Below are 16,247 nucleotides of genomic sequence, written 5' to 3'. Positions count from 1 at the left end.
GAACCGATGAGGTTCATTCTCGGGTTAAGCAGCCCGTTTTGAGCTTCCTCAAGCACCAATGAGGTTCCTTCTCGGGTTACGCAGCCCGTTTGAGCTTCTTTAAGAACTGATGAGGTTCATTCTCGGGTTACGCAGCCCGTTTAAGCTTCCTCAAGCACCAATGAGGTTCATTCTCGGGTTACTCAGCCCATTTGAGCTTCCTCAAGAACTGATGAGGTTCATTCTCGGGTTACTCAGCCCATTTGAGCTTCCTCAAGAACCGATGAGGTTCATTCACGGGTTACGCAGCCCGTTTGAGCTTCCTCAAGAACCGATGAGGTTCATTCTCGGGTTACTCAGCACGTTTGAGCTTCCTCAAGATCTGATGAGGTTCATTCTCGGGTTACACACAGCACGTTTGAGCTTCCTCAAGATCTGATGAGGTTCATTCTCGTGTTATGCAGCACGTTTGAGCTTCCTCAAAAACCAATGAGGTTTATTCTCGTATTACTCAGCACATTTGAGCTTCCTGAAGAACCGATGAGGTTCATTCTCGTGTTACGCAGCATGTTTGAGCTTTCACAAGAACCAATGAGGTTAATATTTGGGTTACGCAGCACGTTTGAGCTTCCTCAAGAACCAATGAGGTTCATTCTTGGGTTACGCAGCCCGTTTGAGCTTCCTCAAGAACCGATGAGGTTCATTCTCGGGTTAAGCAGCCCGTTTTGAGCTTCCTCAAGCACCAATGAGGTTCCTTCTCGGGTTACGCAGCCCGTTTGAGCTTCTTTAAGAACTGATGAGGTTCATTCTCGGGTTACGCAGCCCGTTTAAGCTTCCTCAAGCACCAATGAGGTTCATTCTCGGGTAACTCAGCCCATTTGAGCTTCCTCAAGAACTGATGAGGTTCATTCTCGGGTTACTCAGCCCATTTGAGCTTCCTCAAGAACCGATGAGGTTCATTCTCGGGTTACGCAGCCTGTTTGAGCTTCCTCATGAACCAATGAACCAATTTGTCCTTGTGTGCCAAGCAACTAAGTTCAATCTGTTCATCATATTAAGCAATCAAGTCTCTTCGGACAATTTTGACTAAACTGCTCAATTCATATGGATTAAAGGTGCACTATGCAACTTTCCGTCGACTAGAGGGCGCCTATTTCAAACAAAGACGTAGTTTGATGATGCCAAGTTTGAGCGCACTATCTTGGGACATGTGGTATTCACCTCACAGCTGGTGGAAAATAGGACACGGGCAGAAATAATGTTCATGGATGCGGTTATGAACGTTACTGTAGTATGAAGCAGAGCAGGGCCGAGTGTTGTGGAGCTGAGCATGGCTGCTGGAGCGATTGTTACACAAACACACAACTTGCGAGCACCGGGGCTTTTATTATGACGGGACGGGACACAGTCGCCGGGCGCCTGCACTATTTCCGTTTTTCCGTTCATGAGTATAAGGTAAAGCAGCTCTGTTTATCATATTAGATACATTTAAGTGTGTTTAAAATGATGTTATGATGTTACTCTGTGCGTTCGCTCGGCACTGCTGTGACACTGCTAAGAGAAAAGCGCTTCTGCAGAATAAAACCGAGGGTAACGCAGATATGACACAATTGACAGGCGACTACCTCAAATGCTATGCTGACACGTCCCGGGTCCTTGGTTAAAATAGCAATTTTCTCACAATTAACAAATTGTTGGAAACATCTGGATGATGTAAGTACTCAAGTGAACAAAATATATAACACTGGCCTAGTGGTATTTGGATATTTTACTGCAAAAATACTACATAGTGCACCTTTAATTTTACAATCCCTATGAACTTTTTGAAGTGTCAACGTGTCAGTGTCACCTGTCAATGGAGGGGTCAGAGAGTTCAAAAAGATCTTTATTTGTGTTCCATAGATTAACTAAAGTCTTACATATTTGAAACGAAGGGTGAGCAATTAATGACAGAATTTGAATTTTTGGATGAACTATTCCTTTAATGCCAAGTTCTTTCAAATGTTAAACTGTCAAGTTTTTACTTTGATAGGTTGCAATGCCAATCTAGAGTCAGTAGAAAAGCTTCTTTAAGGGCAGGCCATGGTTAGCAAAAAATAAATAAAAAGTGTAACGCTGCGATACACAGGGAAAGAGACCAGAGGCCTTTTTTTAATGGATGCTAATGGAGGAAAGGCTTCACTACACTGAATAAACTGCTTTAGTGGGAAAACAGCTTATCATTTAATGAATCGACAGCCTATTGGCTAATCTTCAACATGTTTGCCATTAAACATTCGATTTGGATTGATCTATTTTTAGAGTTTACACTGAAAAAATGCTTCTTCTTTTTTAAGAGGAGTCGTAAACAATACTGCGGCAGTTAGGATCCCGTTTATGGCGCTTCTCATTCATTTTGATCGTATCCACAAACTATGATTGACTGTTGCAGTACTCTGAAAGAAATTGAGGTAAAGACTGTAACGTGATTTTTATCAAGGCATGCGTAATCCAAGTTGGCTGTTATACTTTCTAAAATGGTAGCGCTACAGACCCTTGTATCTCCCTATAATCACGATAGTGCTTTTATTTCGATATATAGTGCAGCCCTAATCTGAACAAGTTTCTTTTTGTGCTGAGGAACATGAGGGGATGATATGTGGTGCATTGGAGGAAAATAGCCACCAGTATGGGCCGTGGGAGGGATGTGGGCAGCAAGCATTTATAACAAGGCTGGCAAACCACACACACACACACACACACACACACACACACACACATACATGCAAGCACACACACACACACACACACACACACACACTAAATCTTGTCAGAGGGTAGCAACCAGAATGTTCTACGGTCTACAGAGAGAAGACAGAAAAACCCAAAAGAGAGGAAAAAGAGAACTGTGCAAGCTATCTGTGGAGACGGGGTGATCAGGGACGGCAGCGCCAGGGACCCGAGCGCCCTGAGGAATGAAATGCTTGAGCGAGGAGAAAAAAACAGCACCTTTGGGCTCGCAGAAGAGATTGAGAGCACATTAAGATTTCCAGAAGCATAATGGAGGTTGGCCAGCAGATGTCTGCGAGTGCAAGTGTGTGTGCGTGTCCATCTGTGCATAGGTCACTGGTGGCAAGGCTAAAACATAGTGGCTAACAGCAGGGAGCATGGTCAAGGGAAGGTAGAAAAGCATTAGCGGAGCGCTAGGGCCAGAGGCAGGTGCCTGGCCCTGAAACAGATGCTGCTTGTAAGAACTTAATGTCCTCACAGAGGGGAGCTCAGCGGCGCTGGGAAGGCCTATGACAGCTTATTAAAGGCCTCTGGCTGACAAGTGTTTGTAAGCTTGGCTTTCAAGGCTCCGAGCTCAGGGCTCGCGCTTCACTGATGCTTTGAATGCAGGAAGAGAGGCACCTCTGGCTAGACATGTCTGAAACCCTTTTCCTCGAAATCCGGGAAGAACCGGACCCGGTGAGGCTCGGGACACTTATGAGACACATCAATCTCATGGAGAGGGCATTGAATCTGAGCCTGGGATCACTCACTGCACACACACACACACATCCCCGGCCAGTCTCTAAAACACGGAAAACACACATGGTACGACTGAAGGTGAATGAGTATGTTAAAGAGGTTAAAGGGGTTAAAGGGGTCAACTTTCCCTTGAGCTTTTGATATATAAAAGGTCACGGTAATATACGAATATCCTGTAAGTTTCAGAGCTGAAAACTTCCTTGCTAGTCAAAGAAAAGCTTTTATAGAACCAGGCCCAGAAAATGATCGTTTCCATCATCCTTACGTCATCATGTGACGAAACACGCCTCTACAGAATAATAAGCACATGTAGTTCAGTATCCCCGCCCACCGACTCATGGAGCTGTTCAGATCACGCTAGCCAGCAGCAATAAATATGCCGAAGAAGATAGCAAGATATTGTGGAAGAACACAGTCCCTGCATAAGCTTCCTTCGGATCATAATATTAGGAATGTGTGATACTTCATTTATTTTTTTTATGAAGTTCCAGCTCACGTGGGGAAGACCGTGCGTGTGTTCACTTCATTTCACTGCGGAATTGTTTGTAAACTAGTCTCAAGTCACGCTGGATTTGCAGACGCAATGTTGTGCTTTCTATATTGGATCCGACAAGAGTTGTGCAACACACTTATGTGAGTAAAAGTCTTTTTTATGCGTAATAGTAGTCCCGGGGCTATGTGTTTTCCAGACGGGCAACCAACAGGCTTGTGAATCTCAAATAGTGAAATAATATTCCTTTTTTGCTCTGGGCACGCACGTGTGTGTGTGTGTGTATGGGTGTGTGTGTGTGTGGGTGCAAACTGACTGAACTGACAGGTGTGTAGTGATGTTAAGTTCGTGAACGAATCGTTCTTTTTTAACAAATCTTTTAGGTGAACAAATCGTTGACTCATATTTCTCGTTCACTGAAATTCCTCTCTCCACCGCAGCGTGGCGCTATTAGCAGCGAGCGCATGAGCAGCTCTGTGGACTGTTTCATTTTGTCAAAGAATGACAAAATCTGCGTTAGAGTATGAAGTGTGACGGATCATGTGATTTGTTGAATTCAGTGAACGAATACGCCCTTTACAGTCTCGTTCAACAATCAGCAGAAAGCGGATGCAAAGCACAGTTATAGACAAACCTCATGTTTATAACCCCACGTTTACAATAATCCCAGATATATGAATGTCTAAATGTCTGACCAAACAATTAAATGTTAATCATGCAAGAAAACATGCTTTGGTAATCTGAACCACTTATTTAGACTTATTTTATTTTATGAGTAGATTAAGAATCAGTGAAAGAATCTGAACGAATCATTTTGGTAAATCAACTGAAAATGAACGACTCTCTTCACCACTACAGGGGAGCTGAAGCTCATTAAATATGCAAATCTTCTCCAATCCTAACTGTGGCGTTTACTTCCAAGCCTCCAGTGCTGCACGCCCACCAAAACCCAGCGTTCAGAAGAGAGTCTCAAAACCAGTGTAGAAAGTAGACTAATACATGTTTTGAATGTAAAAACTACACAAACGTCATTAGTTGACCTCAGACAACAGTATAAAAAAATAAAAGCCAGTTCATGACACCTTTAAATATGTCAATGAATATGGTATGGTGGTAATATATGAAGATCAGGATGCGAAGACATCTGAAACATGGCACAGGCAGTGTAAAGTAAGGCACAGGCACAATATCTTGTCCACCGCAGACAATATCACGTGTAAGGAGGATCTATAAATATAAATCAAGCAGGGAGGGAAAGTACTTTGTCCTGCAGATTGCAGTATTTTCAGCACCACTGACAGCTCCGGAAGCTCCGGATGCTGTAGTGATTGTCATATCACTGATTCTTGAGCACTGAGACAAAACATGCTACAAAACTAAAGAAATAGAAGTTTGTGGATTAATACAAATTGGTTTTTTTCCTTGCCTATAAACTTTAATCTATCTGTGTAATCTTGTTGACTTCATAGTAGGTATAAAGATATATTGTTTTCAATAGTGCTGTTAATTGATTAAATTAATCACACATTTTTCTAATAGAAGTTTTTATAATATAATAATTTTACAGTTACAGTTTACTTGTTTTATGGGATCTTTTTATAAATGAAGGCCAATATCACAGATAGTAATACATATGTTCCCCCCAATTTTAATTATAGCCATTCAACATTACAGTATAATTGAAAGTTATCAATATTTTAACATTTATTAGGCTTAAAAAATATAACAACTTATGTCATATTTACCTGTGCCCTGTGCACTGCATAAATTATAAATTTATGAAACACGGCACAGGCAGTGTAAAGTAAGGCACAGGCAAAATATATTGTCCACCGCAGACATTAGCACGTGTAAGGAGGATCTATAAATGTAAATCAAGCAGGGAGGGAAAGTACTTTGTCCTGCAGATTGCAGTAAATTAAAAATTAAATATAGATTAATCCTTATTAAAGCTACAAAAGTTGTTCACTCAAGATCAGCGAGTAATTTTCTCAGCTACCTTTGTTCTTTGATTAACATTAATGACAGACAGGAAGGCTGCTGTCACTTTAAGATCTGCCGCTGCCACACATGACGCGGATCTTGTGTGTTATTGTTTGTTCAAGTGTGAAAGAAAATTAAATTGTGGTGTGCTGTGGCCTGTTGCACAAAGCTGGTTTCAGTTGTTACCCAGGTAAGTTTGAGATTAGTTTGAGCAAACTGTTTTTTCGGGCTCAAGAAGCTGGATTGGTTTTTATCAGTGTTCATCGCCATGATAACTGACACTACATGGCTAACCTGCTCTGGTGCAGGTTTTATTCTGGGTTTGAGATCGCAAACCTAAACTGGACCAATCAGCAGCAAGTAAAGATACAATAAAGCCACACCCCCTGTATCTCTCGTTCCAAATTAAAGCAGTTTATAATGAAAAAACTTTTGAAATAAAATTGTGCATCTTTTGGTGCTAATTATTTATTATATTTATATTATATGAATTATAATCACTTTGAATTCATATAATATGTTCAAATATAATTTGAATTGACAAGTAGCCAAATAGTAATATAAATATAATACGTGCATTCTTTTAAACAACTTGTATTCATTTGAGCTCTTTATTAGGCATATATCTTTGATTCACATCGTCATGCATTGATAAAGTCAGATATTCTTTCAGTTGCCTTCTCAAACTCTCGCCGCAGCAGCAGTTTTTATTCCTGCCTTGTAAACACATTTAATATCATAGTAATTTTCAAAACGATCTCTCAATCTTCAGAAGAGAAGTGAATCAAACGGACACTGTGATTGGCTGTTTGCCGCACGTGTCACACTTTCAGGTGCATGCGCTTCAGAGATGATCGCTAACTCTGGATTAAACCTGAGTTTACAGAGAAAGTTTATACCGAGCTTTGAGAAACGGTTGAACTTCATCTAAACCAGGATGGATTTATCTGGATTTATCAACTCTAAACCTACTCTGAAACATTTACATTTACATTTATGCATTTTGGCAGACGCTTTTATCCAAAGCGACTTAAATTGCATTCAAGGTACACATTTTACATTTTTGTCAATTCTTGAGTTTGAGAAAACTTTGAGAAACTCAAAGAAAAAAAAATTTGTTCAGCTAGCTTCATGCAACAGGCCTCTGTTGTGTGTGCATCACATAGACAGGACTTTCACAGATTCACAGTTCTCTTTTTGTCTTGTCACACTTAAATGGGTTAAAAGCATTTGCATGAATAAGAGCATGATTATATACCGGTAATGTAAGGCTAGCCAAAGGATGATGTGGAAAAAAAATGAATCCCATACGTTAACAGCACTATTTTTAAATGAATCTACTACTTCTGTCAGGATAAAGCCTTTCCATTAAAAGATACCATGAACACAATATAATTATGATATAATATAATAACAAAGTATATTATACTCTATATAAAGTCTGCTACCACATGGCTTTAGATAATGTAATATCATCATTTTAAATAAAATCTTTGTTGGAACTTTCCAGTCTGATTAATCACACAGTGGAAATGTTAACTTTTTTTTTTTTTTTTTTACAAACGGATAACAGGTCAATTTGAAGATATTTTGTCCCGTGTCTGAAGAATCAGTGATAAACACATCACAACCACAGTAGCTCAAAGCTGTAGCACAAACATTTGCCGTTAATCATAAACAGTACAGGACAATATTCAGTTCAGATAAAAAAAGAGAAATCCAGCGACGCCTGAAATGAAACAATACATCGGTTAAGATTCCTGAAGTTCTCCAGCATCCACGCTCGGAGAGAGAAACTGTTTAACATTAGCATATTTACATCTTTGTGAGTTGATTTCTGTCTTTGTAAAATGTAAATGAGTTTCCCCTCCGACAGTGCTGTGTCCAGATAGAGCTGCATTAGCCCAGTGTGCCGTACGCTCCAGGGTTCAAAGAGAGGGCCATGCTCCCTGATTAAATACCCAACAGTATGGGGCTGCAATCATACATTTTTGTACCGGTGCACAATTTCCTACTTATTCTCATACAATCAACGAGACCTCCCCCTGTTCCCCACAGCAGAAGCAGGAGAGACAGAAACATACAGATGGGAGGGGGTGGAGCGGAGGGGGTGATCAAGACAAGGAAAAATAAATAGGAAGCAAAGACAGAAAGAGAGAGACAGACAGACAGAGAAAGCCGGCGATAGAGAGAGCACGAGAGAGCGTGTGGCAAACAGTGTGATTAAATGATATTGCCTTGCGTTAGTTCACACAGAGGTTAGCTGCCAGGAGGCAGCAGGCTGTGATTAGCTTCATGTGTGTGTGTGTGTGTGGGGTAGCACAGGGCTCATTTAGAGCCTCTGTAGGAGCACAATGGCTTTGTGTCCTGTTTGAGGGGGGAAAACAGCTCCTGCTCTCCTCACAACCATAACGAAGCTGCAGGGAGATGGGGTGCCATTAGATGCCTCCTTATGATCTGCTCTGTCCATTTCTTTTGCATTTGAATGTCTTATATGATCTGCCCTCTGAAAAACACACCGCTTGGGTGCGGAGATGTGGTGGGCACATGCTCCCTCACCAATGCGAAGTGGCTCTTATGCAGGTGACCTGAGTCTCATGCTTGAGTTTAACTCGTGCCATTTCCAGATTCACTTTCCTTCCTGTCTGCCTGTGATTTCCTATCACCTCGCAACTGTCTCGCAGAAGTGGTAAAAGCTCTGAATAAAATCCCACCATGGTCTTAAAGGAATTTGCCTTTTTTTTCGCTTGCTTATAACATACAGCTTCAGAGTCGTTTTGGCATCATGCAATCAAATTTGTTCATGTAGTGTACAATAAAGGTTTTGTCTATCGACATGAAATCCATAACTTTTTGCCGCCATTGGTTTTAAGAGGATACGATTTGATTTTTGGTAAAAACGGCCTAGGAGGATTTTTAAAAAAGTAGGCTTTGAAAGAAAATCAAAATGGCAGACAGCTGACTATTAGGGGTGTGAACCTACACTGGTCTCACGGTTCGGTTCGATTATGATTATCATGCCATCGTTTCAGTTCAATTCGATATCAGATGCATCACAATGCATTGACGGTTCACTGCATCCTCATGTATATAATTTTGTCAGAACTTAACTGAACTGAACCTTTAATTCTACCTGTTCAAAGAACAAAACTTAGAAGATCCACACAAAAAAAGTCATAAAGGCAACATAAAAATAAATAATTGTGTGTCTAATCTAAATCCAAGTCTTCTGAAGAGACACAAACGATGGCTTATGATGAACAGATTTACAGAGACGCACTTCTTCTTCTTTCAGAGGCAGATGAGTCGCCACAGCGAATCATCTGCCTCCATCTATTCCTATCCTCTGTATCCTCTTCTCTCAGACTGACTACCTTCATGTCCTCCTTCACTACATCCATAAACCTCCTCTTTGGTCTTCCTCTTGACCTCCTGCCTGGCAGCTCTAACCTCAGCATCCTTTGACCGATATATTCACTCTCCCTCCTCTGAACATGTCCAAACCATCTCAACCTGGCCTCTCTAACTTTGTCTCCAAAACATCTCACATGTGCTGTCCCTCTGATGTACTTATTCCTGATCCTATCCTTCCCCATCACTCCCAAAGAGAACCTCAACTTCTTCAGCTCTGCTACCTCTAGCTCTTCCTCCGTCTTTTCCTCAGTGCAACTGTCTCCAAACCTTACAACATCGCTGGTCTCACTACTGTCCTGTACACCTTTCCTTTCATTCTTGCTGGTACTCTTTTATCACACAACAGACCTGACACTTTTCTCCACCCATTCCAACTTGCCTGCACATGCTTCTTCACCTCTTTTCCACACTCCCCATTGCTCTGGACTGTTGACCCTAAGTACTTAAAATCCTGCACCTTCATTTACAGAGACGCACATACTGTAGTAAACATGAACGTTCAGATGATCGCGTGACGCGCGAAAACAACACAAGTATATGAGTATGACAACAAGTGAGTAAACGCAGAATTAAAATTCTTGGATGAGGTAAACATTTGCCGTTTGAGAACGGACATTTTGACAAGCTTTCTTGTGATTAGATCGGATTGCATTGATCATCTGAAGTGCACGCGGTTGATGGAATCAACGGGCGCTCGTCAAAGTCAAAGAGCAAACTTCATTTAAAGCAGCACTCCTTAGTGAAAGCTCAAACGTCATTTAAATCACCAGATCTCATTTAGTGGGCGTGAGCGATAGTCACATCGCCGGAACATGCAATGTGAAGGGTAGTAGCCCATGGTGTATTGAGAGAACGGTATCACACAGTAAACATGAGTTTGTTGCTGGAGTGACATGCACGTTCCGCGTGCCTGCACTGTGATTGGTTCGCTGCGCGGCTGCTCACCGCTCATGGCCAAACATTCAATGCTAAAATGCGCGACGAAGAGGATCTGCTGCAAAAAATAAAAAAATAAAAAAATAAGGTTCGTACCAGAAATAATCTTTTTGGGACTATTTCAGCTACAAGAAGGAGGATGTTGAACAAAAAGAGGTACTTTGCATGTCTTGTGGCCACAAAACAAGAAAACACCACCAATTTGTCTGATCACTAAAAACGGTACCACAAATATCTTTACGACGAAGACAAAGCAGGGCTCGACATTAACGCTTGTCCGGGACAAGTGGATTTTTTGAACAGACAAGTGAAAGAGAATTTTACTTGCCTGACGGACAAGAGTCTGATTAAAATAAAAAATAACTAGCGAATCACCAACATGCAAGAATGTTTGTGCATTAATTTAGTGTAAGTGGCGATCGATTGTGGATAATAATATATAATGAACTGACGATAATAAGGTCGCGCTGTTGACACTCGTGCAGCCGAGGAGAAATTACAACACTAGAGCGTTTCCTGAATACCATCACGACTGAAAATGACACTGATTTCATATGACAGTTCCATGAACTACTAATTAACATTCACTTAAAGTCACTTACATTTTAGATGCAATATTTAGTGTTTTTGTTCTATTTCAGCAGTGAACATCGTTCACAGCAGACCCGTAACGCATCTCACTCACAGCAACAAGCGTGAACGATTCACCGTTTGAATGAACCGTTTGAATGAACGACTCAGTGACTCACTCATTAAGGCGGTCACCTGCTGCCACCTACTGCAGGTTTAGTTTCATGTTTACACTTACTTTCCAACATTTCTTTTTTTGTCACTTGTAATTAAGCTTGCTTATTACTGAAATTATTAATATCATGGAATGGTAATTATTGACTTTAGCCTGGATTAATGGCTCTCAATATCGCAATATATATCGTTGGGGGAAAAAATATCGCAATATAATTTTTTTCCAATATCGTGCAGCCCTATACCTGACGTCAGTAACGTTATAATTGGTTATGGTCTATTACTGAACCAATACTGAATCGCCCTCGTCTGCATCGCGATGCATCGAAGAAACGATTAATTTCGACACCTGTACCGACTATGGCAAAATTGGTATCCATGTTCTAGGCATGACCGAGATTCATTAAAATAGGCTAATTTTAATGAAAAGTTATTAGCATTTTGGGAAATTATAATTTTAATGATTATTAATTTTAATGATATATTGGTCATTATAAGTTATGACCAAAAGGTGAAGTAGTCTCTGAACTTTCTGAATACTGTTGGTGCATGGTGCCGAAGACACATACTGAGATTTGTAAAGATATGCCAATATGTACGTAAAATAGAGTATTTTTTACGACAGAATTCAAAATTGGGTATTGTTCAACTCTGCATTCTGCATCGAACCAAAATATTTGGAGTGTTGTGAATTTTGGCCAAATCGTTCAGAAGTTAGAAGCGCAAAATGTACATTTTTCATATCTCCTGACCACTAGGTGTTACTGTGCCAAAACTGTGCAGGTAGCCTCAGGTTATGGTTGTCATAACACGCACCAAGTTCTTCAAGGCACTCAAAGCGCTTTACATTGAAGGGGGGAATCTCCTCAACCACCACCAATGTGCAGCATCCCCCTGGATGATGCGACGGCAGCCATATTGCGCCAGAACGCTCACCACATACCAGCTGATTGGTGGAGAGGACACCGAGTGATGAAGCCAAACTTGAGCCTATCAGAGGAATTTCTAGCCCTTACGAAAAGTTATTAGTACAAATGTAAGTGAAATTTTGGACATTTGGTGGCTCTGGATTGAGTTTGAGACTCCAAATTTGCTGTGGTGACAGTTCAAGTGGTCCTTTATTTTTATGGCAAATTTCATAACATTCCTGCAAGACGTTCAACAGCGGAAGAAGAAGACGACGAATATGAAACGGAAGAATAATAAGAATGCCAGCTGATACAATAGGTGCCTACGCACCTTCGTTGCTTGGTCCCTAATAACAATAATATAATTATTATCCCAAATTGTGCAGCCCTAAGATCAACTGATTCATTTTAAAGATCTGAAGGGTTCATTCACAAACACGATGCTCTGACTTGGAGATCTATGGCAGGCATCACATTTAGATATTTAGAGAATAATCACTTTCTCTCTGTTTCAGTCACACAAAAATATCGCTGAGGAAAGAAAATCTTTAGGTTTGGAACAACATAAGGGTGAGTTAATAAAAAATGAAATGCTTCTGAAATGAGGCTGTTTTTTTCAGCAGTGCTGTTTATGTGTTGTCTTACCTGTCCACAGGCCAGTCCCATACCTCTCTCTCCCATACCATGAGGACAGGACAGGTTCAGCTCCAGAGCATCAGCTTTAGAGTCCTGTCGGGAACAGAAGAATCAAGGATCATTGCGTTTTACCAAAGCTGATATATGACACAATTTAATGCAAAAGAAACAAGCAAAATTCCCTTCCAAGATGAATTTGAGAGTGATAGCAATCCGACAATTCAAACAAGCTTGGAGGTGGTTTAAGACATACAGAATGAGACTCGGCCACAAAGGTAAACATCATGCAATCGCGGATGAGACACATGGATGCAGCGATCACAAAACTCAAACACTAATCGCTATAGTGTGTGAAGAGAGCTTTTTTATATTTCTATATAGGTCAGAAATAGTAAATAGAATTTACATCCATTTTGCATTTATGTGGCCAAGTGTAAATGTAAGTGCAATCTGATCAATCAACATCATACATGTTATAACAGACCATTCAATACTTCATAAATGACATACAGTGTACGAATGTCCTTTGCCAACAAACCAAATGAAATTTATTTTAATAAAGACAACATTTTTCTTCTTCTTCATTTTAAAGGCCCACTGAAGGCCTTGAAACGCATTGTTCAGTGTGTTGATGTAATTTCCCCTAAAACACGAAGACATGGTGGGACGTATCAAACAGCTCCTCCCCTTTAAAAAAAACCGCCATAGGGTTTTGTTTATATCACAGTTTGACTAGAGCCTTTCAGCTCGGTAAAGCCGCAGTTTCCTCCTAATCTCTAACTGTTTCTCATCATAATCTCCTCCATATTGCTTTGAAATACAGCATTCTGTGCAGAATTCAAATGGTTCGAATATGTTTTGTTGTCCACGCTGACTCACGCATGCGATTTGCTCTGTGCTCTCGGGTCTCTGCTAGTTAACTAACATGAAACCAGACTTGCCGACTATGCAAAAAGCATATTTACACTGTCTGAATCATATCTTATCCCCTATATAGTGCACTATATGCCATTCACCATGAAGAAAATAGTAAATATGTGAACATGTGAACGATTTCAGCTGCAGAGAGAGCATTTGGTTGGACAGAAGATATGATGTGAAGCTGAAGTCAGTGGTGATGTCATAAATCCATGATTCCTTTTTAGCAGAAGTTAGAGACTGTAAGAATGATTGCCTAAATGCAAATTGTGTCATTGTTTTGGAACACACCAGCTTATTCATAACCTTAAGCCTACCATATTCATACTAAAAGCTAAAAAACGTACATTTTGATTTCAGGGGGCCTTTAAAATATTTATATTGATCAAAATAAAGACATAAAAAGCATTTGCACTTTCTTATCAAAAACAAAACGATCAATTTTTAACATACTAAAGTGTCCAAATACTTTTTTGGGGGCCACTGTATGTAAAACAGCAGGAGCCTCCAAGAAGCTGCACAAAGAAAAAGAGACAAATCTATAACAAAAAGGAAAAAAAAAACACCTTGAGCACTTCCCAGCATTCAAAAAGCATAAAATGCTGTTCTTAAAATAGACCCAGAAGAACTCTTTGACATGTCAAAGCTGCCACAGAGTCGTCTTATAAAAAAAAAGGGGAAGCAGAAAAAAGGCAGCACAGGTGGATGGGGAGCGAGGGAGCTGGAAGTGGGAAAGCATTCAACAGGCAATTACGCTCTGGCGGCCGTTCTGAACCGCACTGAAATGGGGAGAGCCAGAACGATTTCTCCGCTACACACCCTACAAACCTGCTGCTTCAGACACACAGCCATGGCTTTCCTAAAGCCTGACAGCCATTAGAGAGGAGAGGGGGGGAGAGAGAAGGAGAGAGAGAGGGATAGTAAGTGAGAGCGAGCGAGCGATTTGGCTGGGTTTGAGAGACACATAATGACAGACAAGGCAGGCAAGAGACAGAACTGTGCAAATCTACTCCAAGGTGTGCTGATATAAGATGCATAATATATTATATGGCCAAAAATATGAGGACATCTGCTTTGTAAACATTTCATTCCACAAATGATGGATAATAATATGATGTTGGTCTGTACTGAAATAACACTTCTCTGGAAAAGGGTTCCAATCAATACTGGACTTTTTCAGTGGAATTTTTACATTTTTCCTTCTGGCATCCTGTACTAATGTTTATAATATGAATTTTTTGAAAAATATGAACAAAAAACAAACAAATTTAAACACCTTTTTATACATTTGCACTTATTAAATTTATACATTTTTATACATATTATACATTTTCACTTATTAATATTATCATCTATTTTACACTGTAATTATCTTTTTTAAATACATTAAAAAACTAATTAAAATTAAAAATGAAGTTTTCTAATATATTATAAAATACAATTCATTACTGTGATTGCAAAGTTGAATGTTCAAAATGACGCCATTTACATTTCATAAAAGTAATCCATTTAGCAATATTAATAATGTATTATGATTTTAATGTATAATTTTTTATAGTTTTATATAAATATATATTTTTTTTATATTTTATATAAAAATTCTATATATTTTTTTCAGGATTCTTTGATGAACACCGTTTAAAAGAACAGCATTCATATTAAAATATTAATCTTTTTTGTTATGTATACTCAGAGTATAAATGTATATTATGTGTGAATGTGTTATATATAGAGAAAAAAACAAAACCATAAAAAAACTTTTCCTACACTATTCTTATTCCTCCTCCATCAAACTTTTCAGCGTGGAAGGTTGGGAATGTGAGTCAAATTCAGATCCTCACGTCAGTCCGATATCCGTTTGTCAGACTGCCAGATGGTGAAGAGTGAGTGATTAATCAGAGAATGCATTTCCACCGCTCCCGAACCCAATAGTGACGAGCTATTCGCCACTCCAGCTGATGCTTGCCGCTGCTTGTGGTGATCTTAGATTTGTATGCAGCGGCATGGCCACAGAAACCGAATTTATAAAGCCGCTGATGAACAGTTCTTGTGCAGTTCTGTGTTTCCAGAGGCTGGCGGACTCAACAAGGAGATTGGCAACCAAGGACAGATGATATTTACACACAATGCACCTTAATATTCAACAGCCCCATTCTGCATTTCCCACCTGCACCTTGTGGGAAAGATGGCATCCTTTGACAGATTCTGGACAGAAGTCATTCTATTAGTGAATCCTAACAATAGCATGGGTGAAAAAAAAAGCATCACCTCAGTGTAATGAGAAAGAGCTTTTGTGTACCACATATAACAGAAAACTTCAAAGCTGATTTCTATTGTCCAGAGATAAAGTACATCACATCAAAGCTCCCCACTTAAACAGAAAACAAACGCCAACTGTTGCACTCATCGAGTCGAAGATAAGTACTTGCATCTATAGTAGGTTTCCATTTATAAGTCCAGATGATTTCAGGCTTCACAACACACGGACCAGGCTTTGAGATGTGGCTCACCTGCAGGACTCCGAAAAATGTTGTTTGTGTGTGTGTGTGTGCGCGTGTGTGCATCTGAGTGAGTGAGACAGAGTGAGTGGAGGATGTCTGGATACGCTCCATTAGACAGCCAGAGGCCTCAACACAAACACTGATCAGACCTGACACTAACTTTGACAAGAACTAACCACTCCAGTGTGATCAAAGCCGTGCTGCCCTGCTCAATCCAGCTCATTGCTA

The 16,247-nt window shown here is 40.1% G+C and overlaps 1 protein-coding gene across 1 annotated transcript in view; it reads right to left on the bottom strand.

Moving 5' to 3' along the window:
* dpydb (dihydropyrimidine dehydrogenase b) overlaps window positions 1-16,247 on the bottom strand; it is a 162,353-nt gene that overhangs the window by 48,470 nt on the left and 97,636 nt on the right. Inside the window, exon 16 of the mRNA XM_067453948.1 lies at window positions 12,610-12,693. Coding sequence (XP_067310049.1) covers window positions 12,610-12,693 — 84 coding nt within the window. The remainder of the gene's footprint in view (window positions 1-12,609; window positions 12,694-16,247) is intronic.

The sequence above is a fragment of the Pseudorasbora parva genome, chromosome 9 (assembly GCF_024679245.1).
Source record: "Pseudorasbora parva isolate DD20220531a chromosome 9, ASM2467924v1, whole genome shotgun sequence".
Taxonomy (NCBI): domain Eukaryota; kingdom Metazoa; phylum Chordata; class Actinopteri; order Cypriniformes; family Gobionidae; genus Pseudorasbora; species Pseudorasbora parva.
Note: the sequence above shows the minus strand (reverse complement) of the source record. Positions and strands in the feature narration are given on the sequence as shown.